At 39.9% G+C, this 24588-nt stretch overlaps 1 protein-coding gene across 4 annotated transcripts; it reads left to right on the forward strand.

Annotated features, from left to right (window-relative positions):
• The first annotated feature begins 10 nt into the window (after window positions 1-10).
• Window positions 11-20123, forward strand: LOC106828617 (cytoplasmic polyadenylated homeobox-like protein 2). 4 transcript variants are annotated; one of them, XR_011495970.1, is made up of 4 exons: window positions 318-518; window positions 7044-7102; window positions 15048-15244; window positions 17822-20123. XR_011495970.1 is itself a non-coding variant. In XM_070491379.1 (3 exons), exons 1-3 carry the CDS (start codon window positions 142-144, stop codon window positions 18710-18712), a joined length of 1095 nt encoding a protein of 364 aa, XP_070347480.1. In that variant the 5' UTR covers window positions 11-141; the 3' UTR covers window positions 18713-20122. The 4 variants fall into 4 exon arrangements, 3 of the variants coding, with proteins under 3 accessions (XP_070347480.1, XP_070347473.1, XP_070347476.1); XM_070491379.1 differs by lacking the exons at window positions 318-518; window positions 7044-7102 and adding an exon at window positions 11-148 and having other exon boundaries at window positions 17822-20122; XM_070491372.1 differs by lacking the exon at window positions 7044-7102 and having other exon boundaries at window positions 329-518; window positions 17822-20122.
• Window positions 20124-24588: the final 4465 nt, after the last annotated feature.

Consider the following 24588-nt stretch of genomic DNA (forward strand, 5'->3'; position numbering starts at 1 on the left):
CTGGTTTGGTGCCCTGGTCATCTTGCAGGGGAGACCCCTCTCTCAGTGTCACTTTCCTGGGTTTAAGAAAAAGATGTTGGAATAGATGGTGCTTTCCGCCTCTAATAACCATGAGTCTAATTTTTGAACTTCAGCTCTGCCATGCTCGGTGAGAAATCATGCCATGCTTCTTCATTAGTGAAGTATCGAACCCTAGGGCACAGCAGTTATGAACAGGGGCTGTGGGATAGACACCCGGGTTAAATCCTGGCTCTGCCATTAACTTTTTGTCTGTGCCTTGATTTCTCTACCCCGGGGCTTTGGGTCGATTAAATGAGTTATGCGTGTATTACACTCACAAAAGTGTTTGGCCCCTAGTGCTTTATAAGTTTTGGTTATTATTAATATTACTGAGCCTTCGACGTGTGTGCCGAGCCTGTGCTAAGCACTGTGTCATCAGTGCGCAGTGGGAGACATATCAGACAGAAGCGTGTTCTCAGACTTCATGAGAGGAAGACCATTTCGCCGGGACCTTAAAAGTGAGTGAAAACAATAGCTCATATTTATTGAGTGCTTACTACGTTCAAGACATTGTTTAAAGTACTGTTAAACAACTCTATGCAGTAGACTATTGTCCTTCATTTGAAAGAAGAGGAGACAGCACAGAGAGGTGCCTAAAGTCCTGCAAGTGGGTAGGAATATTGGAAGCCAGTGGTAGCTGAATGCTCTGGTCCTCTTAAGGACCATGCTATATGAGGTGTGGCACATTTCCAGAACTTCTTCAGTTGACATGGAAACAGCTAAGGTTCTGTTTCCTTGTTTTTTACATGAGTGTATTCGGTTATGTCTTAATGAATTCCAGAATATGTGACAAAATCCTTTTCCCGGGTAAACCACAGTGCCTGTCACTATCAGGGTTACCAGTGCTAAACAGCTTGTCTTAGTCGTAATCTTTCTTCATCATATCACCCTCTTGGTTCTCCCTCTCTGAATACCTGTTTTCTCAGCTTTCCTTTTACCTGTCCCCTAGATACAGGTTTTCCCTATTGTCTTCTCTCTGTGTTTATAGTATCTTTGAGATTCAATTTCACCTCCATCTGGATAACTTTAAAACAATCTCTCCAGCCTTAGCCTCTCTCAGTTTCCTGCTGGTAACTTTCACTAAGTATCGCACCACACCTCAAAGACAAGTCCACTGTTGTTATCCACCAAGTCAGTCCTCACCAAGGCTCCCCTATTTATTTTAATAGCATCTTCCTTCTTCCAGGTACCCAGATTCCCCCCTTGGGCTGCCCTCATATCTAGTCTGCTGTCAAGTGTTCTATTGATTAACATGATATCTCATCCTCTGAATTAAACTGTGGTTTAATTTCTGTTGCCTCCCTGGGTCATTCCTTCCTACGTTCTACCACTTCAACAACCCACATGCAATCCGTTTATCGAATTTGTCCTACAAATGACAGGGTAACTCTCCTCAAGTACACTGCTGATTAAGCCTTTAACAAAACTTTTCAAGAATTTCTCTAATTTTAGACTATTTTTCAGTATTTCTCTTTTATGGTTAGGCTGTCATGCACATATAAGGAATTCAGAAGGTACCAGAAGATCTTTACTCAGATATGAGTAGTTTATGTCAATCCACAAGGAACTCACAATCAACTGGAAATTCGGAGGGGTTTCCTCTCTTCTACCTAAGTTACCCTCTCCACACGTGCCAGAGGTGGCTAAATTCTTTTGTTTTCTTTTTAAAGATTGGCACCTGAGCTAACATCTGTTGCCAGTCTTCTTTTTTTTCCTCCCCAAAGTCCTCCCAGTACATAGTTGTATATTCTTGTTGTGGGTGCTTCTGGTTCTGCTGTGTGGGATGCTGCCTCAGCATGGCTTGATGAGCGGTGCTAGGTCCATGCCCAGGATCTGAACTGTTGAAACCCTGGGCCATCGAAGTGGAGCACATGAACTTAACCACTCAGCCATGGGGCTGGCCCCCCAACTAAATTCTGTATCCTATATTGCCATCCCCTCTGGGTTGGCAAAGAAATCTCTTACCCTTTTACACTTTATCTCTTTCTTTCCCCTCTGGATGGATTAATGACCTAAACATTGAAAACAATGAAGAAAATATGGGAGAAGAGTTTTACAACCTTTGAGAGAGGGGAAAGAAACTCTTAAGCAAGATATGAAAATGCAAAGCCATAGAGGGCAAGATAAAAAATTTAACTGCATCTAAATTAAAAACTTTGTTCTTATGAAAGGCACCATAAGTAACATTGAAGGACCTGGAAGAAGAAATTCTTCAATGTATATAATAGGCAAATGAGTGAAGGATATGAATTGGACATCTGTTAAAGAGAAGACTTGAATGGCCAAGAAACATGAAAAGACGTTCAACCTTAATGATAATTTGGGATGTGCAAAATAAAGCAAAAAAAGATAGTTTTTTCCTATAAGCTTGGTCTACCAGGTATTGAGACACACTATAAAGAGCTATAATAATTAAAAACATTTGATATTTGATATGTAAATCAAATAAATCAGTGGAAAATGATACTCCAGAGATCTGACATATACACAAGCATTTATGATAAAGGTAGCATTTCAAATTAAGGAAGAAAGAATGAACTATTCATTAAATTATTTTATGATGATTCGTTATCTATTTGGGAAAAAATATTTTAAACTCTACCCTCCCCCAACACAAGTATACCAATAATGCAGTATCATGACGTCCAGAGATAATAGTACCCCTAGGGGATTTCTGATGAGATGGCTGTAGTGTAGGATGGGCGTGTGCTAATATAGCAACCCAGTTTTCCAGGATCATGGGGGAGTGAGGAAGGGAGAGCAATCTAAACAAATTTATGGGAATTTGGATACAGCATTGTGTCCAGAGAATTAAGAGCAATTTGTTGTTGCAAGAAGGAACAATGTGGGAACATTGTGAAGTTGAGTGAAGGGAGTTGAGGCTCACAAGGTGGGTAGGGTCCTGATCATGAATGTCATTAGGTATCAAACTAAGTAGTTTTGATTTGATCCCTTAGCCAAGGTAAGTCAGTAAAAACTTTTTTTTTTTTTTTTTTTGCTCAAGGAAGATTAGCCCTGAGTTAACATCTGTGCCAGTCTTCCTCTATTTTGTATGTGGGTTGCCGCCACAGCATGCCTGACAAGTGGTGTAGGTCTGCACTGGGGATCCTGCGAACCTGGCATGCAGAAGTGTAGCATAGTGAACTTAATCACTACGCCATGGGGCTGGCCCCCCAATTTTATTTTTTTTAATCAGTGAGGGGAAAATGTATGGTGTACGTTGGATGGAGTTAAATTGGAATCAGGGAAACTAGGAAAGATGAAAGGTTGACAAAGTATAATGTGAATGGAGAAAAGGTTATGTCATTCACTCAAATATTCAGTCAGTTCTTCTGAGGACTCATTTAGTGTCAGGTGCAGTGCTAGGTCCTGGAGATACAGCTGTGAATAAGACAAATACAGTCCAGGCTTCAGGTTGGGTACAGTGTAGTTCTGATGACAGGCAAATCAATAGGAATTTACTAGAGGCAGCATAACTTAATATTTTAATACAACTGACCATTTGACCTTAAGGTATGAGATCCTACATTCATGGGTTGCAAACAGAAATGTCCTCAGGGCATTAAATTAACAAATGAATGAAAGGGATAGGGATGATCCAATTTGGTGTGGTGAAACTCTGGGGAAACCAAGGTGGGTTTGTCCTGCCTAAAAATCTTCAAATTCAAATAATGATGATGGTTGATGATGACGATGATGATAATCAGATTTTGTGCAGGATTTTGGCCTATAGGACACTGATTTATTATGTGTATTTGGGAAATGGTTAGTTTAGAAGTGGCATAAAGTAAATCTTCAATAAATGTTAGCTGTTGTTCTTACTATTGTTTATACTTCCATGAACTGAGTGCTGTGATATGGGAGGAGGAGGCAAGCAAATGGATAAAATTCAGTTTGAGAAAATACAATTCATTGAATGGGCAATTTACATAAAATCATCTCAACAAAACCCAAAGTGCTCAAAGCGAATTTGAATTGTCAGTTTGCCAAATTCACCAGATTTATGGAGTGTAGCTTTAATACTTCAATAGGTATGTTATATAGCTTTGTCAGGCATGTTTACTTTTGGTCATGGAGTAACTTTTCTGTTTATATTGATATTTTGTGAATCTTTTAACATGTCATTTCCTGTTTTGTTGAACTTTGGAATTTTTAAGGATTTCTGAGCCAAGTTTTCAGATAGCGTATTGTACTAGTTAGGATTACATATGGCTTTAGACTTTTATTTTCCTCCCACAAATCCAGGTGTTGACTTCTAGGGCTAGTTTTGATACTGGCCCTGATATCAGTTTCCCCTACATTAAACCAAGAATATATGGGGTTAAAAGCAAAGCACTTATTCCCTGCTTACTCCCTGGCTTCCTGGCACCAGAATCCGCCATCACTGATTGAGGCAGACAACCAAGGACAGCCACCTGCATTCCTTATCATCTCTTTCTCCTCCCTGCAAACAGCTTCCTGAGGCTGAATGCAGGCTGGTGAGAAAGCTCCAACCAGCAAGGCCACTGACTCCCCCCACCCACAAGCGGACACATTCCTTGCAACCTTTAAAAACCCCTTGCCTCTGATCTTTTGGGGCAATGAGATGAAACGATGAATTTGAGGGCTCAGTCTCAACTCCCAGCTTGACGTCACCCAAAATAGAATCCTTTCCTTGCCATAAGCCTGGCATTCCAGTTTTTATTTGTCCCCTCTTGTGTGGCGGGTAAAGAACCTATGTTTGTAGCCAGTAACAGTTTGGGGGTCCCCATAGAGCCTGTAGGGGGTTAGGGAGAATTCCCCCATACCCATTTCCCTCTGGTTCTTATGGCTGGTCAAAAAATTTAAAAGGCAGGGGGCCGGCCCCCTGTCCAAGTGGTCAAGTTTGTGTGCTCTGTTGGGGTGGCCCAGGGTTTTCTGGTTCAGATCCTAGATGTGGACGTGGCACTGCTCATAAAGCCATGCTGAGGTGGCGTCCCACATGCCACAACTAGAAAGACCCACAACTAGAAGTATACAACTATGTACCAGGGGGCTTTGGGGAGAAAAAGGAAAAATAAAATCTTTTAAAAAAACATTAAAAAGGCAGGTTAGCAGGAGGAAGTAAAACAAAGTTTAATAACGTGTACATGGGAGAAACCCAGGAAAACTGAACAACTTGCCAGAATGGCCAAAGGTGTCACCTTAAATATCATCTTCAGCTAAAGGCAAAGGAGGATGTTGGGGGTATCGGTTTGGGACTTCAAAGGGGAGGAAGACAATTCACATGGAAATGGAAAGCAAATGTTTGTTAGACATCTGTTTGCTGGGCCCCCTATAGAGAATGTGGCCCAAGAGACAGAATTTTGATAAGATGAGCTTATTGGTGCCTTTCTTATCACACCTATTTTCCGTTATACTATAGTTATCTCATGGTATTAGCTGCTTCCTGGATCAGGCCTTCTATGTTAAATCCTTTTAGGCAGTTTGGGGGAAGGTGAAATGTTCTTCCTGAGTCTTCTGAATCTTTATTGTCTTCAGCTCAAAATAATCTGCATAACAGAGTGGCATATGCTGGGGCAGCCTGCTTTGAACCCCATCAGGACATTTGGCCTGTTCTCAGTTTACTTCCACTAGGCTTGTGGCCTTGTGGTTAACCCTCCCAGGCATCCTTAAGCCTGTGTGAATAATTTTACTCTTCCTCTTGGAATACTGTAGCACATTGCATACAGTTTGACAGAGATCAACTTCTCCTCATGAATAACCAACATTTCAGCATAGGGTAAGGGATGGAAGGAAGTGAAACTACTGTTGCCTGAAATAAAGAGTCTAGGTGATATTAGAGAAGGAGTTTATTCAATAATCAGCATGAGGAGTTCAGACCCCAGGAAAACTGTTCAAGAGAGTGCTCTGATGGAACTGCTCTGAGGGGTATGAGATTAAGTGCAGTTTATGTCTCTTTCACAAACAGTGTACATGCAGGGAAGAGGAAAAAAACCCCTTACAACTAGAGTTCACATATCTTAACAAAAGGGATAGAGCACATCGCGGCTTTTCTCTAGATTATATAATAAAGGTAACATAAACAAGAATTTCTTGATTATATATCAAACAAGTTCAGAGATACTGACATTATCTATGTGGGGAGGGAGGCAAGGACCAGGGTCATTAATTATTCCCTCAATCTCTAAGATGCAGCTGGGAGATGTGAGAGTGAGGTACCCCTTTCTCTTTTCCTGTTGTGGATCTGTCCAGCTGGCATCTTCAGTCATGAGGTGTGGGGTTGCAAGGTCATTTTAACACAGGCTGAAGATGGCCTGCACAGCTGTTTCACAGTGCAGCACAGACGTTATTGTACTGACTTAAAGCCCATGAAATTTGCTTGCTAGATTTACCTATTATACTACGGAGAGAGGTCCCAAAAATCTGTCCACAATGCTGAATAATTTCCCTTTGAGCATGTACATTGAAAAACAAAAAGAAAAGTATCACTTAAAGGTGAAGCCAAAGGCTTTGTTTAAATAAAAACAATGAAAAAATGACCCAAACTTTGGTATAACAAACACATTATTGCTAATCGCTAAATAGAACAATTGTGGCACACAGGAGGGGCTCAGAAATATTTATTTAATAAGTGAATGAATGAAATATTCTGTTTCCAACATCTGTGTAGAAGGCAAATGTTATATTTTTGCAGTAGGCAAACTGAGGACTAACCACATTTTTGTGCATTTATGGTTTAAATTTTAACATCACAAAAACAATGGGGAAAATGAATTAAAAATTCACTGGATGCAAAAAGTAGAGGAAACATCCCCAAATTCTGCAGGCAGGGAAAAACCCAGAGGAAAACACTTAAGGAAAACAAAATTACTCTACAGAGCACCAAATTCTTAAATCACTTGTTGTTATTGCTGCCTTTTTCTTTTTAACCAGATGATTATTTTAATCAAATTGCCATGTTGATCAACTTGCTTTTGGTTAAAGTATTTTCTTCTAATGTCACCTGGGACTTTTCTTTGCAGCACCTGAAGCAGATTGTCGACGAAAATAATCCATAACCAATCTATAAATGAAAATTTGGGTGAGTTTATTCTGAGCTTAAATCTGAGGATTATAACCCGGGAGAGTCTTTCCACAAAGGAACAGGTCACTCCAAAGAGTTGGGGGGGTATACAGGGTCATTATATACCCTCAAAGAGAATGTTTCACATATGATTGGAATGTCCCTTTTACAATAGTCGCGAGACTGCTCTGTCGGCACAGCGATTGATGGAAATAGCAGGTAGGTCTTCTGTCTCGGTGAACACAGCAGGTGGCAGTCTGTTGTCTCCAGCTGGGTGGTCACAGGTGAGCTGGGAGGTGAGTGCAGCAATCAGTTCCTAGCCTAAGGAAAAATGCTAATGTGGGGGGAAGTTGCATCTTTATCTCAAGGGCCTTTGTTCTGGCCATAGGAAATGTCTAAGCAGATATGCAATGCGTGCTCAATAGCCAGTCAGGCCCTTTTGGAGGAAAAAAAAGAAGTCAGGGTGAATTAGGTTTATACCAAATGGCTTCCTCATATACTCCAATATATCCTATTACTTGCCATTTTTATTTGTCAAGATGTACAGGCCAGGAGGGCGGAGAGTATCTCAGTCCCTGGAAGTGGCCTAGCCTGTTGGAGCTAAGAGTTTGCAGGAAGTCACAGAGTCTCAAAGGCGAGGCTGAAAGGAAAGTAGTGGCCAGGTCATGAAACTCCTTATTAGGCATTCTAGTAAGTTCTGGCTTTTCCTTGCAGGTGACAATTGGGAGTTAAGTACTTCTAAAAGTTCACTCTAATGTTGCTTCTCTGAGAGCAGAGACTGCATTTGTGCTTTTGCACAGCTGTGTCACAGGGCTGAATACACAGGACCTGGTCTATGTTGGGCTCTCACGTTATGAGGTATTTTTAAAAAGCATAAAGGACTCAAGTGGATATTCCTTGAAGCCAAGCTTAATATTGTTGATGCAAATAATCCATAACCAATCTATAAATCAAAATTGGGGTGAGTTTATTATGAGCCAGAATTTGAGGGCCATATAGCCCAGGAGAGTCCTTCCACAAAGGAATGGCGCACTCCACAGAAGTAGGGGTGCACAGAGTGGTTGTGTACCACCAGAAAATATGTGTCATATTGATGCGGGGTCGGTGAGCTGAGGAGTCGAAAGAAAGATTTCTTAGACTCTCAAGATCTGGCAGTAGTGCTCTTTTATTTAGAGAATAGTGTGGAATAGCATGGGGACAGGACCCATGGGCAGTCAGAGCTTCTGCTGCCACCGCTTCTGCTGCCCCCGCTGGCATGGGGACAGGGCCCATGGGCAGGCAGAGCAGCTGCTGCTGCCCCCGCTGGCATGGGGACAGGACCCATGGGCAGGCAGAGCTGGTGCGTGGGGACAGGACCCATGGGCGGTCAGAGCTCCTGCTGCTGCCCCGAGTTGAGGGTTAGGGCTAATTTTATAAGGCATGGGTACGTGACTTATTTTTACTGGAGAAAAGAAAAGATGATGTAAAAAGTCATTAAATGATTTCAGTGCAGATGGGGTCTGGTTATTGTGCGGTCATATAACTTTAGATACGAATCTGGCCATATAGATCGGCATGTAGGTGAGGATGCCCTGGGCTTCTCTCCCTGGGGCGGTCCTAATTCATACCATAAAAAAAGTCCCCTGGGTCGTATAGTTTGGCATGTAGGCCAGGTCACCTTGGGCTTCTCTAGCTGGGGCAGCCTTAATCCACATCAATATGATTGAAATGCCCCTTTTACAATAGTGATGAGATTGCCCTGTCATGACTGGTGGACACAGAAAGTAGCAGGTGTGTTGTCTTGAGCTGGGTGGTGACAAGTGGGTGCAGCAATCAATTCCTAGTCTAGGGAGAGATGCTTATCCTTAAGGAAATGCCAATGCACCAGGAGGTGCATCTTTATCTCAAGGGCATTTTTTCTTGTCTTTGGGACATAGCCGATGCTTAAAGCAGATATACAATGTATGCTCAATGGCCACCTCAGGCCCTTTTGGGAAAAAACAAGGTTAGGCCAAATTAGTTTTGCACCAAATGGCTTCCTCATATACTCCAATATCCTATTGCTTGCCATTTATTTATCAATATAAAGAATCTGAAGTAAGAGAGTTTTCAAGAAAAAAAGGATTGGCCAACGATGTTTGATGCCTTAGGGAGGAAGTTTAACTATACGATTAGGCAATTTAGAGGCTGATTTGTTGACCTTTGTCAGTGACATCTAAATGATGGAATGGGACCAGAGGCAAGACTGACTGGAGTTAGGGAAAGAACCTGAAGCAAGGAAGTGAACGTGTCTGGCAGAATGTATTTTGGAAGCAGCTTGATGGAGGAGGCACAGGAAAGGTCACCACCTAGTGTGAATTCAAGGTACTGAGAGAAAAAATAAAGCCAAGAATAGCTGATTTGAACTTTGAATTACTGGGAAGAAAAAAAAAAGCAGAGAAATCAGTTTAGGTCCAACCTTATCTTGGTTTGCTCTGCTCTCTTAGCCTCCAAACTCCTCCAACACTTCCAGCTCCCAAAATATTCCCCTCAACTACCTCAGAGCACCTGGTACTGCCCAAATGCACTGGCTTGGCTATCAGTGCCTCTGACCCCAAGCAGACAGCAGAGGACCAATCTACAGTCATAACTCATTAACATGACCTCCCATGATTTCATCTGCCCACCAAGTCTCTTCCTTGTGCTTTATCTTCATTTGTTGGTAAGGTGTGATCTATGTTGAAATCAAGTCAGAAACACGGGCTTTCCCTCTGCCTGCACCTCTGCCATTAACATGCCTAATTAAACCTTACTTCCACCTGCTTTATGTTCCTCTAGGCATTTTCCTCTTCTTAGAGTTTGACCTCAGGCAATTTAGCTCATCTCTCTGGGCTTCAGTGTCCTCATATGTATCACAGGTATGAGTAATATATATCCATGTAGGGCTATTACAAGACTTAAGTAATATAATGTGTGAGAGATCAATTCGTTGGGTTTGTCACATAAATTTGTAGCAATTTTTTTAAATAGAAAGGGGCACATGTGGATCCCTCTGAATTCAGATGAATTAATATGAAAGAACTGTCAAGCATGTGTTATGTTTTTCAGACCTGGAGTATATAAAAACCTTCTCCCACACATTTGGGAAGGTAAAAAGTCCTAGAATTGTGAAGAAAACTCCAATGGCCTGCAGTTTCCTCATCTGTAAAATGGAGGGTTTGGTTATCTCAAGGACTGTTTCAAGGATAAGATGAATTAGCAAATGATCTAATGTCTATAATCCTTATTCAATATTAGTCTCTGGTCACTTCTGCTCCCAATCTCAGTATTCCTTAGTCGAATGATATATCAAGCAATGTGGATCCTCTGTGAGCCTGACAAGCCTTCCATACTCACACATCCTGCAGTCTATAACATAATAGGATGGTAGTGACAAGCATGAGGTCAGAGATCAGACTGTCTGGGTCAGAGGCTTCCTCTATGGTCTAAATCTCTCTGTCCCTGGTGTCCTCTAAGTCTAAGTGGGGGTAAAATAGTACCTACTTTGTCAGGGTATTACAAAGATAAATAAGAAAATTGGATTCAGTTGGTGCTCAATGAATGGAAGCCAGGTTTTGAAGAGGTGGATTAGGTAAGGTGATCCAAGGGTGTATCTGGGGTGGAGCCCCACCTAGGGTGGAGCCATGTCTAGGGCTGTGTCTAAGGTGTGTCTAGGGTGGGCACCTCAGGGGTATATTATTGCTGCTCCAGAGCTCATCACTTTGTCACTCCAAAAGACCCTGGACTAGAGATTCAACATGTCTTCCAACGGTGAGTTTCTTTGGTGAGAGGCAGCCTACCTTATGTACTAGTGCTTTCCGAGGGATTGAGCTTTCATTTTTTAAAAGTGCAGGTTTGTAGGCTGAGGACAGCTCATGTCACTGATGTAATTGTTTGTGGTTGCCGAACAGTGGAATTGGGTGCTAGGACTTTCTGAGAGGCTCAGGTATTTGAAAATGAAGTTTTGATTACATTAAAAGGGATATCTTGTCAATTGTATCTCAATAAAACTGGAATAAAAAAGAGAAATGAGAACAAACCTAAATAAATATCCAACAATATGGAACTCATTATAAAAAATATTTCTTATATTTTAGAGATATATATTGAAGTAGTTTTGGGTGAAACAGTATGTCTGGGATTCACTTCAGAGTAATGGGAAGGGGTGTCAAGGAGGTGAGTGGATGAAATAAGACTGGCTATGTAGTGCCATTTATTTGAGTCAGTGATAGGATCATCAGGTTCATTCCTCTCTTCTCTCTTACTTTTCATGCATGTTTAAAAGTTAACAGGGTAAAAAGTTAAAAAAAACCTTCCCAAACCTAAAGAGCTATCCTGGAAGAATTGCTGAAGTGGTCCTGGGATTTTTTTCCCCCCTGGTTCCCAAATGATTTGATATTCTGTGCAATTCAAAATAACTTGGAACTTTCCAAGCTTGGGGTATGAAAGAGACTTGACACTCTTGTTCTTTGAGAAGGTAGCTATCACAAAATATCAGTGTTCTGGCTTTGATTTTTTTTTTTTTTTAGAAGAACCTTAACTGAGGAGAGAAGGCTCTGTGGTCTGCTCCAACTGTGTCTTATATCTTTTGGTGTTGTGCTCAATGAATAATATGTGACTCATTTGTCAGAGGCTCCTGAACTATGTATGGTGGACCCAGGAGTCCACTGCTCCCATCACCATCTCTGTCTCGAGGCAAAAATCTGCAACAGAGAGACTCCAAAGCAATGATGGCTCAATCACAGTGCCTGTAGGATGTGAAGTCCTCCAAGCAAGTGCTTTGGGAATGGCTTTCAGTCTTTCATCACTGAGTATTATATTTGCTGTGGGTCTTTCAAAAATGGCTTTTATTATGTTGAGGTACTTTCTTTCTGTTCCTAGTTTGTTGAGTGTTTTTATCCTGAATGGGTGTTGAAAATTGTCAAGTGCTTTTTCTGCATCAATTAAGATGATAATATGGTTTTTGTGCTTTTTGTTAATATGGTATGTTACATTGAAATTTTTGTATGTTAAACCATCCTTGCATTTCAGGTATAAATCCCACTTGGTCATGATGTATAAACACTTTAATGTGCTGTTGAATTTGGTTTGCTAGTATTTTGTTAAGGATTTTTGTATCAATATTTATCAGAGATATTGTTCTGTAGTTTTCTTATGATATTTTTGTCTACCTTTGTTATCAGGATAATGGAGGGTAAAACTCATAAAATGAGTTTGGAAGTATTCTCTTCTCTTCAATGTTTTGGAAGTATTTGAGAAGGATTGGCATTAATTTTTCTCAAAATGTTTGGTAGAATTCTCCAGTGAAGCCATCTTGTCCTAGGCTTTTCTTTACTGGGAGGTTTTTGATTACTGAGTCAGTCTTCTTGTTATTAGTCTGTTCAGATTTTCTTTTTCTGCATGATTTAGTCTTGGTAGATTGAGTGTTTCCAGAAATTTTTCCATTTCTTCTAGGTTATCAAATATGTTGGTATACAGTTGTTATGAAACACAAATGCAGGTTCATTTACCTGATGCATTGTAGGCACAATAAGCGAAATGTCAGGCTTGTGGCAAGGAAAGAGGTTTACTATTGAAAGGCAGTCAGACAAGGACATGGGAGTTAGAACTCAGATTCACCTCCTTAAAGGGAAAAAGGGAGGGGTTTTTATCTGGGGTTTTAGGTAGGAAAGGGAGAGCATGTGCTGGAGTGTTAAGTAGGGGTAGCGGGAGCATAATGCATTGCTGGTTGGTACCTTCTCATCAGCCTGCATTTGGCCTTGAAGACTGAATTTCTTTTCCCTTGACTGGACTTTTCTGTTTAGTTTTCATCTTCAGCCTACATTTGGCCTTATGAAGCTGAATCTTGACATCTGGGTCTTGAGTTCCTGGGAAAGACAGCTCCTTCCTTTACTAAGGAGGGACATCAAAATCTGGTTAGTTTTAAACAATAGTTGATTATGCAAAGCTGGAGTTAGCAAAGCTTATCTCAAAGTTTTCTGCTCTAGGGGAGATTTTTTAACTTTTTTCATTCTTGGTTTCACAATTGTTCGTAGTATTCTCTTGTACTCATTTTTATTTCCATGGTATTAGGTGTGATGCTCCCATTTCTGATTTTTATTTGAATCTTTCTTAGTTAATGTAGACAAGGATCTATCTATTTTGTTGATCCTTTAGAAAAACCAACTGCTAGTTTTGTTGATCTTTTCAGTTTTTTTCTATTCTCTACTTTTTAAAAAAATTTTATTTTTCCTTTTTCTCCCCAAAGCCCCCCAGTACATAGTTGTGTATTTTTAGTTGTGGGTCCTTCTAGTTGTGGCATGTGGGATGCCACCTCAGCATGGCCTGACAAGTGGTGCCATGTCCACCCCCAGGATCTGAACTGGCAAAACCCTGGGCTGCCAAAGCAGAGCACTCAAACTTAACCACTTGGGACATGGGGCCGGCCCCTTTATTCTCCATTTTTAAAAATCTTTAATCTTTATTATATCCTTCTGTCTTCTATTTGGATTTAGTTTGTTCTTTTTCTAATCCCTTGAGGTCTAAGGTTAGGTTGTTGATTTGATATATTTTTTAACGTACTCACTTACAGCTAAAAAATTCTCTCTTAGCACTGCTTTCACTGCATCCCATAAGTTTTGGTGTTATGTTTTTTATTTTCACTTGTCATAAGGTATTTTCTAATTTCCATGGTGACTTGTTTGACCCATTGATTGTTCTAGGGTATGTTGATTGATTTCTACAGATGGGTAGATTTTCAGCTTCCTTTTGGCTATTAATTTCTAATTTCATTCCACTGTAATTGGAAATATACTTTGTGTGATTTCAATATTGAATTTTTTAAGACTGCTTTTGTGGCCTAATGTATGGTCTCTTCTAGAAAATGTTTCATGTGCACTTGAGAAGAATGTATATTCTGCATTTAGGTGGGGTGTTCTGTATATGTCTGGTATGTCTAATTAGTCTATACTTTTGTTCAAGTCCTCTATTTCCTTATTGATCTTCTGTTTGGTTGTTTTATCCATCATAGAAAGTGGGGCATTGATGTTCCTACTATTATTATGTTGTTCACTATTTCTACCTTCAATTTTGTCAATGTTGGCTTCATATATTTGAGAGGTCTGAGGTTTGGTCTGTCATACTTAAAATTATTGTATCTCTTTGGTAAATTGATCCTTTTGTCATTATATAATGTCTTAGTCTCATAACAGTTGTGACTTGAAGTATATTTTGCCTGATGTTAGTATAGCCACCTGTGCTTTCTTTTGGTTACTATTTGCATGGGATGTCTTCTTCCATCTTTTCACTCTTTGGCCTATATGTGTCCTTAGGTCCAAAATGAGTCTCTCATAGACAGTGTATAGTTAAACCTTGTTTTTTTGTTTTGTTCTTGTTTTTACCATTCATGTAACCTCACTACAAAACCTTCCTACTGTTTTCAAGTGTCCTTTGATTGCTGTGTTGAAGGATATGTGCATTTTCAATTTGATTGTATATAATAAAATTACTTCCAAGGTGGTTCTAAGAATTTATACTTATACCAACCCTGCTTCTGATTTCCTATTTTCTTTAATCTTTATCATTCTTCCCCTACTCTAGTCCCATACATTTAAGTTGGTTATCAGATGGGTGTGAGCTGGTTTATTTGTATTTCTTCAATTACTAATGAGGCTGAGCATTTTTTCATCAGCCTTTTCTTTTATAATGTGTGACTTCTTATTAAACTAAAGAAATCCTTCCCTACCCTTGTTGCTAGTGCTGTTGAGTTGATTCCCTACCTTAGAGGTCATAAATCTCATTTTCTCCTCATAATTTTAAAGATAGGCCTTTAACCTATTAGTAATCTTATTATTGTAAATAGGTGTGAGGTGGGGTTCCACTTTTTAAAAATCTTTTATGAATGGTTAGTCAGTGAACAGTCTTTTCTTTTTCTAGATACTATCATTATTCCTCAATGCATTTCCCTTTCCATTTATATATTTTTCAGGATCTCCAGTCGAAGAAGATGATCATAAGGAAGTTAAAGGAACAAAATGGAGAGGAGGAAAGGGAAAACAACGACATAAATTTACTACGGATGAATTGTATATTCTTAATCAGACATTTGAAGAGACTCCTTACCCTGATTTTACCACTCGAAAAGAACTGGCCAAACAACTGCGTTGTCAAGTATATATAATTGATGTAAATGAAATATTCAAAGCTTTGCATTCATATATCTTTTATTGACAAATATAAAATGTAAAGAATTCTGAAAAAGTTTCATAGTATTTCATCACACAGAACAAAGTGTTGACATCTGGTCACTTTTCTTATTTATGTCAATGTGGGCATGAATATGTTATGTATGTGTTTTATGGAAAATAGACTATTGTGGATCAAGTTTGGAAGCAGAGACCAGTTAAGATTCTGTTGTAATTATCTAGGATAAGGACAATGATGGTTTGGATTAGGTTGCTGACTGTAGAAATATAAAGAACTATTATTATTATTATTACTTTTGAGGAAGATTAGCCTTGAGCTAACATCTGCCACCAATCCTCCTCTTTTTGCTGAGGAAGATTGACCCTGAGCTAACATCGGTGCCCATCTTCCTCTACTTTATATGTGGGACGCCTGCCACAGCATGGCTTGACAAGCAGTGCATAGGTCCGCACCCAGGATCTGAACCAGTGGATCCCAGGCCAACAAAGCAGAATGTGTGGATTTAACTGCTGCACCACTGGGCTGGCACCTAGAGAACTATTATTTTGAAGGTAGAGCCAATAGTTTGCTGAGAGGTCTTTGCATCTTCTCACTGTATATCCAATAAAGAGGGATCCAAAATTTTGGCCTAAGCAAGTGGAAGATTAGAGTTGCCTTTAAGATAGGGAGGCCTGAAATAGAGTGGTTTTATGCTAGAGGCATTAGGAGCTTTACTTTGGACATATTAAGTTCAGTATGCCAATTAAACCTCCAAGTGGAAATAGTAAGTAAATAGTTGGATATCCAAGTCTGAAGTGCAAGAGAAAGGACTTGGCTCAATAGTGTCCCATCACTTGGCACAATACATCACAGCTATAGCAGGTGCTTCATAACCATTTGTTGTGTGAACCAAATTTTGTCCAGGGAATCTCTCATATGATTGTTTTTAGAAATGATTGATAATAGCTCCATGAAATTTTATTAGAGCTGTACTTTTTGTGCCATACACACAATTAGGAAGATTTTCTTATTTCTCTTTGTCCTGTAATTGTCCATAGATCTTTGAATTTATTGGTTGTTTGACAATAGGAGGAAATTATCTTGGTGGAAATAAGAAAGGGAATGCAAGAGTAGCTTTGGAGGATAAAAGTATAGGCAAATACTATGTAAGTAATTATGTCATCATATTATAAGAGTTTCATGAGTTGGAAACATTTCAAGAAAAATACAAGTTAATGATTTCATATAACTAAGTAGAAACTCTGAAAAAGGTAACAGCCAGGAAACAATAGAGACTGGTCAAATACTTAAAACATTTTTATACTGTATTTTCTTTACATTTCTGGATTCATGACCACTGGGTTTCTCAAGTTCAGACTGTTTTTTAGTTTTTTTTTTTTTTTAATCCTCCAAACATGTCACAAGGATAGTTTTATAACATGAAGTTCACAGATATGGCCATTCAAATTGCCTTGCACTGAATTGAGCTGCATGTGCTTAGAGAGAGTGTCCATGATGTGATCAGGAAGCAAACACAGTTGGGGGAGGATCAGGGCAGGCTGTTAGACTAGGGAAAGTGAGCACTTGTTTTCTGGTTGGGTCTTCGTGAAATCGACATTCGAACTGGCCCTATAATCTCTGACAAATTGACTCTTGTAACTCAGCTTTCTGTAAAATTATCTATGTTGTGGAGTTGTGAGGAAAAAATGAGAAAGTGTGTTTGGAGGTGTCAGGGTCACTGTGCACAGTCAGAATTTTGCTTTAAACAATCATCATGAGGGGATCAGAGATCCGTTTAGCTTTAGTGATACTAATGGCCTAAAGCTATTCTGAACTTGGAGCCAGAGGGCAGTTCCAGGAGTGAGCAGATGGCAAAAGGCCCCCAGGTACTGTTGCTTAGGCTGCATGACTCTAACTGTCTACAGCAACCCTGGCTTATTAGGATGGATTGTCTACAAAAGCATTTTATCATTTCCAGCTCACCCAATGTCCTGGGGATTATGGGTTGGCATGTATAATTATCCTCATTTTAGGGAGGATGAACAATGGAGACTAGAGGTGTTAAAATGAAATGCTTAGAGACACGTATAAAATACAGTAAAGTTATGACTTAAACTCTTGCTTATGTATAACGTTTGAAAACAATGAATTTAAGAACATGATTTAGAATACATTGAGCCATGAATTCATTCTTATGCAGCAGCTTGAGTAAATTAACGTTGTGGGAGAAATTCAGTGTATTTAGGGAACAGCTGGGAGTAGGTTCTGTCTAAACACAGGATTGCAAACAGATTAGGGGCAGATTTTGAAAGGCTTAGGTTTGAATGTACAGAAGGGCCAGTGCAGACTTTGAAGGTGGTTGGAGTTTTGGAACTGTGTACTGTATGACTTCCATAATCACACGTGTAGCCCCAGGGAAGATTGCCTTTATTTTTGAGTACAAGGTCAGGAGGAAAGTCAGTGATAATGCTGAGACTAGGCTTAACTACAAAATTCTCTCCTACATTATGGAAATATACTGAGGAATATAACCAGATAAGTCAATTTGATAAAACACTACTCTTTTTTTCTCTTTAGAACTGGTTCCAGAATAAAAGAGCCCGACTGCCACCCAGAGAGAGACACAGAATGTTTGCTATTTGGAAACTACATGAATTCCCTGTTCAAGGTCGTTCATGTTTAAGCCTCCAGGATACTCAGGCAGAATCTCCCAACTACACCACTGAGCACAACTTCTCTTCTACTGAGGAGGCTGTACTGGGGAGAGCTGGCTGTTCTTCTCTAGAGACACAGGAAATTCCCAGTCAACAGGATGGCCCAGGCGACACTATGGTCCCAGGCATTGTAAAGGAACCAAGCTGTACTTTGGAGTATCAAGGTGATACGAGAAGTAAACTTTGTCCTGCCTATCCATTTTCCAGCTACAAATCAGCACTCTTTTTTCATCCTCCTACATCTTCTGTGCAGTATTTTGAGAGGGATGGGCCTGAGAAAGAAGAAAGCCAGCATGCAAGGCCCTTCATTCTGCACCATATTTCTACTGTGCAGGGAGAGAGGCAACAGCAACAGGAGAAGAAGGCCCATTGTCATCACTCACTATTTCAAGGACAGCAGGCTAATGGTTGCAGATGTCCTTTACAGCAGCCTCAACAGCTTCAGGATTATCAAGAGAATCTGCTCTTCCAGGCTCAGTATCTAATGCACCTGAGTTGTGGGGATTTAGGGCAGCAGGTGCCTTCCCTTCCATCACAAGAGCAGAGGGGGTTTTCTCAAACTAATGGAGAGCCCCTGTGTTCTCAGCTGCAGCATACACCTCTACAAATGGTGGTCAAGTCTCGGCCAATGCCTCTTGGGCAAGGTATGCGTCAAGGAGCTGCCGAGGAATCCCATTCTGAAATGCAGCATCTTTGGGATGAAGGGTCTGCAAAGGTCCACTGCTGGGATCGAGATTGTGGCCACAGGAAATAATAACCATATAACATTCAATAGTAATCCACACAGCAGATCAAGGCGAACACCTCTCCAGAGCCTGAACATAAACACTGTCTTGAGGAAAGCTCCATGAGCTGTTGATCCCTTCTGGTTGGGCAGCAGTGTCCACCAGTGTTTTAGCCCCTGATCATACAGCTTATAGTGCCCTCTAGGGCTGGGCTAGAGGATGGAGCACAAAACCAACAAACACAAACATAGCAAGACAACCAGCAAACAGCAGTTGCCAAATCCAAAGCAATTTGTGCTTCAGAAGAAAGAGGCCCTTGCACAGTACCTGTTTCAGATATTCTCTGCCCCTCAGAGGGGAGATAGCCAACAAGAATCCGAAGGACCCCACTGCAGCAGCCTTTGGATGAGAGGCCTATGAGGCTGCTACTGCAATGTTCCTACACCATGGAGCCACCGCAGTAGCCATATGTCCTGCAGCAGCCTCACTGAAGCCCTACTGTGAGAGACATCCAAACGTCAGCCAGGTCTCCATACATCTAAAAGGCAGTCCCTTTGTTGAGGCCACCCAAGTTTTCCCCACTTAAGGCAAGAACTTCAGTGGAGCTACAGGCCCAGCTGTTGCCCTTTGAAGAGCCCCAGGAGGATCCTGTGCTGGGTCAGGTGTGCAGCCCCCACCATCCCCCTTACCTGAGAGCTGCTGCCTGGGAACCCAGAGTGTTCTGACCAAGTCTCCTGTGGATGTGCATAAAGCAGATGTCACAAGATCTGAGAGTACCCAGTTGAGCATCTGAATGCTACATTATTTCATATGTACACAATTACCTCATCTGCCAGTAATGGCACCTGTATTTCTATACAATCCTTATTCTATTTTCCTTTTACTGTATTGGCTGAAAACTGCAGTAATACATTGAATCAGCAGAGTGAGAGGTGACATCGTTGTCAGTATTTCCCAGTTTCATATTTAGTATGTGGCATTTACTATACTGCATATTATCAATTTCTGCAAAAGGAGTCCACTTATTTCTAATTTGTTCAGTTTCTTTATTTCTTCCCTCTCTATGGATTTTGAAGCACTTAAATGTTTTTTCATTGATTGCAATTATATAATTTTTTTTCTCTTGTAACTTGTTCCTGTGGTGATTTAAATAGATTTTTCTTATATCAAAGAATGTCATGTTTTTGGAATAACCCAACTACGTCATGATGTATCCTTCTTATGTATTTTTGGGTTGTAGTTTCCAATATTTTGATTACAATCATAGCATCTATGTTCACAAAGGAGTGGGCCTCTAATCATTTTCTTTACTGGCACTATCTTTAGGGGTCTGGATCATGTTAAACCAGCCTTGGAATGAATTAGGTTTGCTACCTCTCTCACTATTCTCTAAAATCTTGTGTAAAAACTTATTCCTTCATTAAATGAATTTTCTAGTCAATCCGTCTGAGTCTGATGTTTTCTTTATGGGAAGATTTTTGACTACTAATTCCATATTTTAAATGATCATAGGACAACCATTTCTCCTTGAGTCATTTTTGCCAAGTTGAACTTTTCCAAGAATATGTCCATTTCATCTCTGTTCTCAAATTTATTGCTATAAAGTCATTGGAAATATCCTCTTAACTGATGTGCCTGGAGCATATGTAGTAATGTATATTGCATTTTACAATTTATATTTGTACTTTTTATTCTTTCCTTCTTTCTTTGGCAGAGGTTTGGAAAGACCCGGCCAGGCCAGCCCAGAGAAGCCTCAGGATGCAGACCTGTGCAGTGGATTACATCTTGTCACCTTGCCCATGAAGGCCTCTGTCAGGTCTGGTCCATTCCCATCAGTTGACAGTCTCCTCCAGGGGAACATCTGTTAAAGCGGAGAGGAATCCTCAGGTGCAAAAAGCCTCCCCTTTGCCTCTGGAGCAGGATTTAGCACCTGGAAAGGGGAGTTGGGATTCACTCACTAGCAGTCTAGGTCAGATCTTAGGCTCTGAAGAAGGTCCAAGTGCTGTTTCTTGCTGGAGAGTTGGGACTCATTCCTTGGCCTGGCCAGTTTGTACTTTGTGCAAGTCAGGAGTCAGGAATTTGTGGCTGGCCCTAAACAAAGGACTTTGTACCCCTGAAGAGTTTCCCAGGGAGTCAGGTGCAGTCCTGTTGCTCCCCAACCAGCTCCAGTGGAGAACCAAGGTTGAAGAAGAAAAGAAGAGTGTCAGGCAACTGGCCAGCTACAGAGGGGAGACTGCTGTGGGGATTCAGATAGTCCCCAGTCACTGAGGGGCCTCTCCTTAAAAGCCTTTATGTGTTCCAGGCAGGCAGGAGCCAAACTGTACCTTTGATACCTCTCTTGGCTGGGGCATGGGTGGAAGTCAGATGGCTGGTAGCTGTATGCAAAGTTTTTGGGTGAAAAGAGTATTAAACCTCTTAAAGTGTGTTATTACTTGTCTCAGATAAGATGTGGTCAAAATGAATTCCTATAGGAAATACCACAGGTATTTTTATCTCCTTACAAGTGCTTCATCTGGATCCTATATCTTAATTCACTTCAAGTCCTTGGTAGCCCATCACAACAGTGGTTGACATGGCAGAAACTACACTGAGTGGCAATTACTATTATAGTAAGAGATGGGAGATAGTTACAGAATGAACAGAATATTCCTTTCATTTCCTCAAGAATAGGAGAAACCAACACAGTTTTTGAGGTACACCCCAAGGAAAAGTCCCATGAAGATTGTCTGCCTATCAGTATGTCCATTCTGCAATTTTTGAAAGTCAAACTGAGTTTTATAATCGCCTAGACAAAGACAGATAGATGGAAAGAAAGAATTGGGGAGCAAACATTTGCACAAAGGTTTATTCATTTCTTTCTACATCATACTCTATAATAAATATTTGAATTGCAGTTGCAAAATAAGCAAATACTTCTTTCTCGTTGAAAATATTTAGCAAAAAGCATTGTAAAGTTCTTGAATGGTGGATAAAGTTGCCTCTCAGAACCACACCCTGACCTCTTTGGGGCATTGTCTGTCTCTCACTGAAAATGTTCTCAGCTGAAAAATGACACACCTGCTTTCAATAGAAAAGATCTGATCAAAAAAATCTGTGGAGAATGCATGAACGCTGCACAAATTACAAGGCCTCTCCAGGGCCTGGCCTGGTGGTGTAGCAGTTAAGTTCACGTGCTCTGCTTCAGCAGTCTGCGGTTCGCAGTTTTGGATTGCAGGCACGGACCTATACACTGCTCATCAAGCCATGCTGTGGTGGCATCCGACATACAAAATAGAGGGAGATTGGCACAGACCTTAGTTCAGGGATAATCTTCCTCAAGCAAAAAGAGGAAGGTTGGCAACAGATGTTAGCTCAGGGCCAATCTTCCTCACAAAAAAAAAGCCTATCCAACATAAAATAAAATGGCCGAGCCAAGATAATTAAGAAACAAGAGAACTTGAACATAGTAAAGAACAACATGTTTATATATGTATAAACTAGAGAGCACAGAACCAAAGTCATATTTGGAAAGGCATTATGATAGATGCAAAATTACCTACTGTAATCTTTACTTTCACTTCCTCTTAATCTGATTGCTTTGAAATCCTTTGTAAAGGCATTAAATATTTAATGAAATGATTAAATAGAAAGATATTTAAGAAATAGGTGGGCCACCCTAGGTCTTGATAAATCCTGTGTCTCTGGGATTTGCTAAATTGGCCAGCAGTCTCTGTGAAAGCTAGGTGACTCTCCCAATATGGATTTGATCAGCATTTCAAGTGATAAGTTCCCATCAACCTCTTCACTGTTTTCTTTTATAATAACAAAAGCCTAATTTATTTTCCAGAGTTTATGAAAGTTTAAATTATCACCATGATTGGAGGGATATGTTTTTGGAGGAGACCCAGTGATAAACTGGATCCAAGGATGGTGTTTTTTGAAAAGTGTTACTGTAATTTCAAGTTTAAGATGGCAACCAGGGGTACCACACATGAGTTGTTTACCTGAAGTGTTAAAGTTAACATTTTAGTTGGACAAAACACAAGGAATTCCTAACATTATATATTTAATTTTATCAAAATATGTCATTTATTCCACTGTACCAACTTCTATGATTTTATTCAAACTTTTAATTTTTTCATGATATTGTTTCATTTAGTTTCAGGAATTTTCCTAGGTTCTGTTCCTTCCTATTTTCTTTGCATGTAATGTCATGGATGTTCTGTAAACTCTTGCTTTGTATACTTCGATCATTGATTATCATCCTTTCTAAAATATATATTTATACCTATTTGTGTCCATAGTAGCATGGCTTAATCTGTGTCCCTAAAGTAAAAATATATAGTCATCATTGAATGTACAGACTTTCAACCTGGAATAAACAAAAACTATGTGCTTCCACCACAATCCTTCATGCTCCCTATCCCTTTTTTGTTTTCATCAGGCTCACTACAAAGAGAGCCCAGCAAAGGAGGATTGTTTTGAACCACAGTGAAAAGGATATCCTCCAATCATGGTTTGAACAGAACGCTTATCCTGGAATAGCTACCAGGGAACAACTGACCAAAGAAATTGACATTCTAGAACCTAGAATAACGGTTGGCATTAATTTCTATTTCATTCTCTCTCAGAATCAAAGTAACAAGAAAAGCTAGGCTAAACATTTTTGAGCAATTCTCTTATATCAGGTATTTTGCCAAGAAATTTTTCCTGTTGTATAATGGAAAAATAACACAAATACAGAATTCTGTTTATAACTTTTACTAACAGTGGAAATATTGGTTGTGTGTATTCACTGATGGGGGAAGGATGATGTACTGGCTCAGGCTTTCTGCATAGGAGATAATGAAAGCAAATTTTGAGATTTACAGAATATAGTACAGAATTGGATGAGTATGATAATGATATGGTGCCTTTAGTTATTGGATTAAATACAGCAAAAACAATAACATATAATTTAGAGAAAACTGTGGAGTAAGAATTCATGGAAATTGCCAATTCATAGGCTAATCTTTAGTTAATGTCTGAAGTGTGATTCATACACAAAAGAGTGTTGGAAGTAAAGTTCTGTATTGAATTATTTTGAATAAAATTGTTGATGTAAAAATGAAACAACTGCTGTTGTGATGAATTTCTCCTAATCATTAAAGAGATAGATGTATATAATTATACCAGGTGAAGCAGTATTTAAACTGATGAAGATAAGTAAAAATGTCTTTTTAGAGATAAATGAGTTCAGGGTTTTGTATGCATTATGTAGTCTCAGGTTAACAATTGGCTAGAATGACCTCAGTCTTGGAGGATGCTGAAAAGAAGAAATTTTTCTTATCTCTCTATGTATCTGTTCTGGATAGGGAAGACAGTATTTACTCAAACTCTGGTAATGAAAGTGATTCATGTGGAAACACCTGTCAGAGAGATTTGGCTGTCAGAGAGAGAGAGAGAGAGATAGACAGAGACCGAGAGAGGGATTTCTTTGAGGAGACATAGCAGTGTTTTGAACGAGGGAAATTTACTTTGGATACTATGAGAATGATCATAGAAGACATGCTAATTTGAGTGTGGATCAAGTGCTGTCCTGAACTTCTTGCTAATATTTGAGATAATAACATTCCTAGAATAATACGTTGCCTTTCTCTTATGGATAATACTCCACCAGCAGATGCCAAACCAGCGTTGTTCAATTGGATCAATGTTTGGAGTGATATAGACTGAGTTACATGACTCACACCTTCTTTTCCCACTTAGATTTGGTTTGAAAACCACAGCTTAGATAGAGATGGCTGAGATCTGAATGCTCCTTAGGAGACTATCAAACCCAAGGATGGGATAAGCCTCATCTTAGGACTCATGGTAAGAAGTCAGCAGTCCAAATACAGTTCAGTAATAGATCTCCTTGAGAGGATAAACAACTCTGCATGTTGTG

Source organism: Equus asinus, chromosome 2 (assembly GCF_041296235.1).
Source record: "Equus asinus isolate D_3611 breed Donkey chromosome 2, EquAss-T2T_v2, whole genome shotgun sequence".
NCBI lineage: Eukaryota > Metazoa > Chordata > Mammalia > Perissodactyla > Equidae > Equus > Equus asinus.

What these genes read in the sequence shown, in the direction of transcription:
- LOC106828617 (XM_070491372.1), top strand. Translation starts at nt 485, where the DNA reads ATGAGAGGAAGACCATTTCGCCGGGACCTTAAAA. An exon ending in ATTTCGCCGGGACCTTAAAA is followed by an intron (nt 519 to 15,047) that starts GTGAGTGAAAAC and finishes TATATTTTTCAG; the next exon opens with GATCTCCAGTCGAAGAAGAT. An exon ending in GTCAAGTATATATAATTGAT is followed by an intron (nt 15,245 to 17,821) that starts GTAAATGAAATA and finishes TTTTCTCTTTAG; the next exon opens with AACTGGTTCCAGAATAAAAG.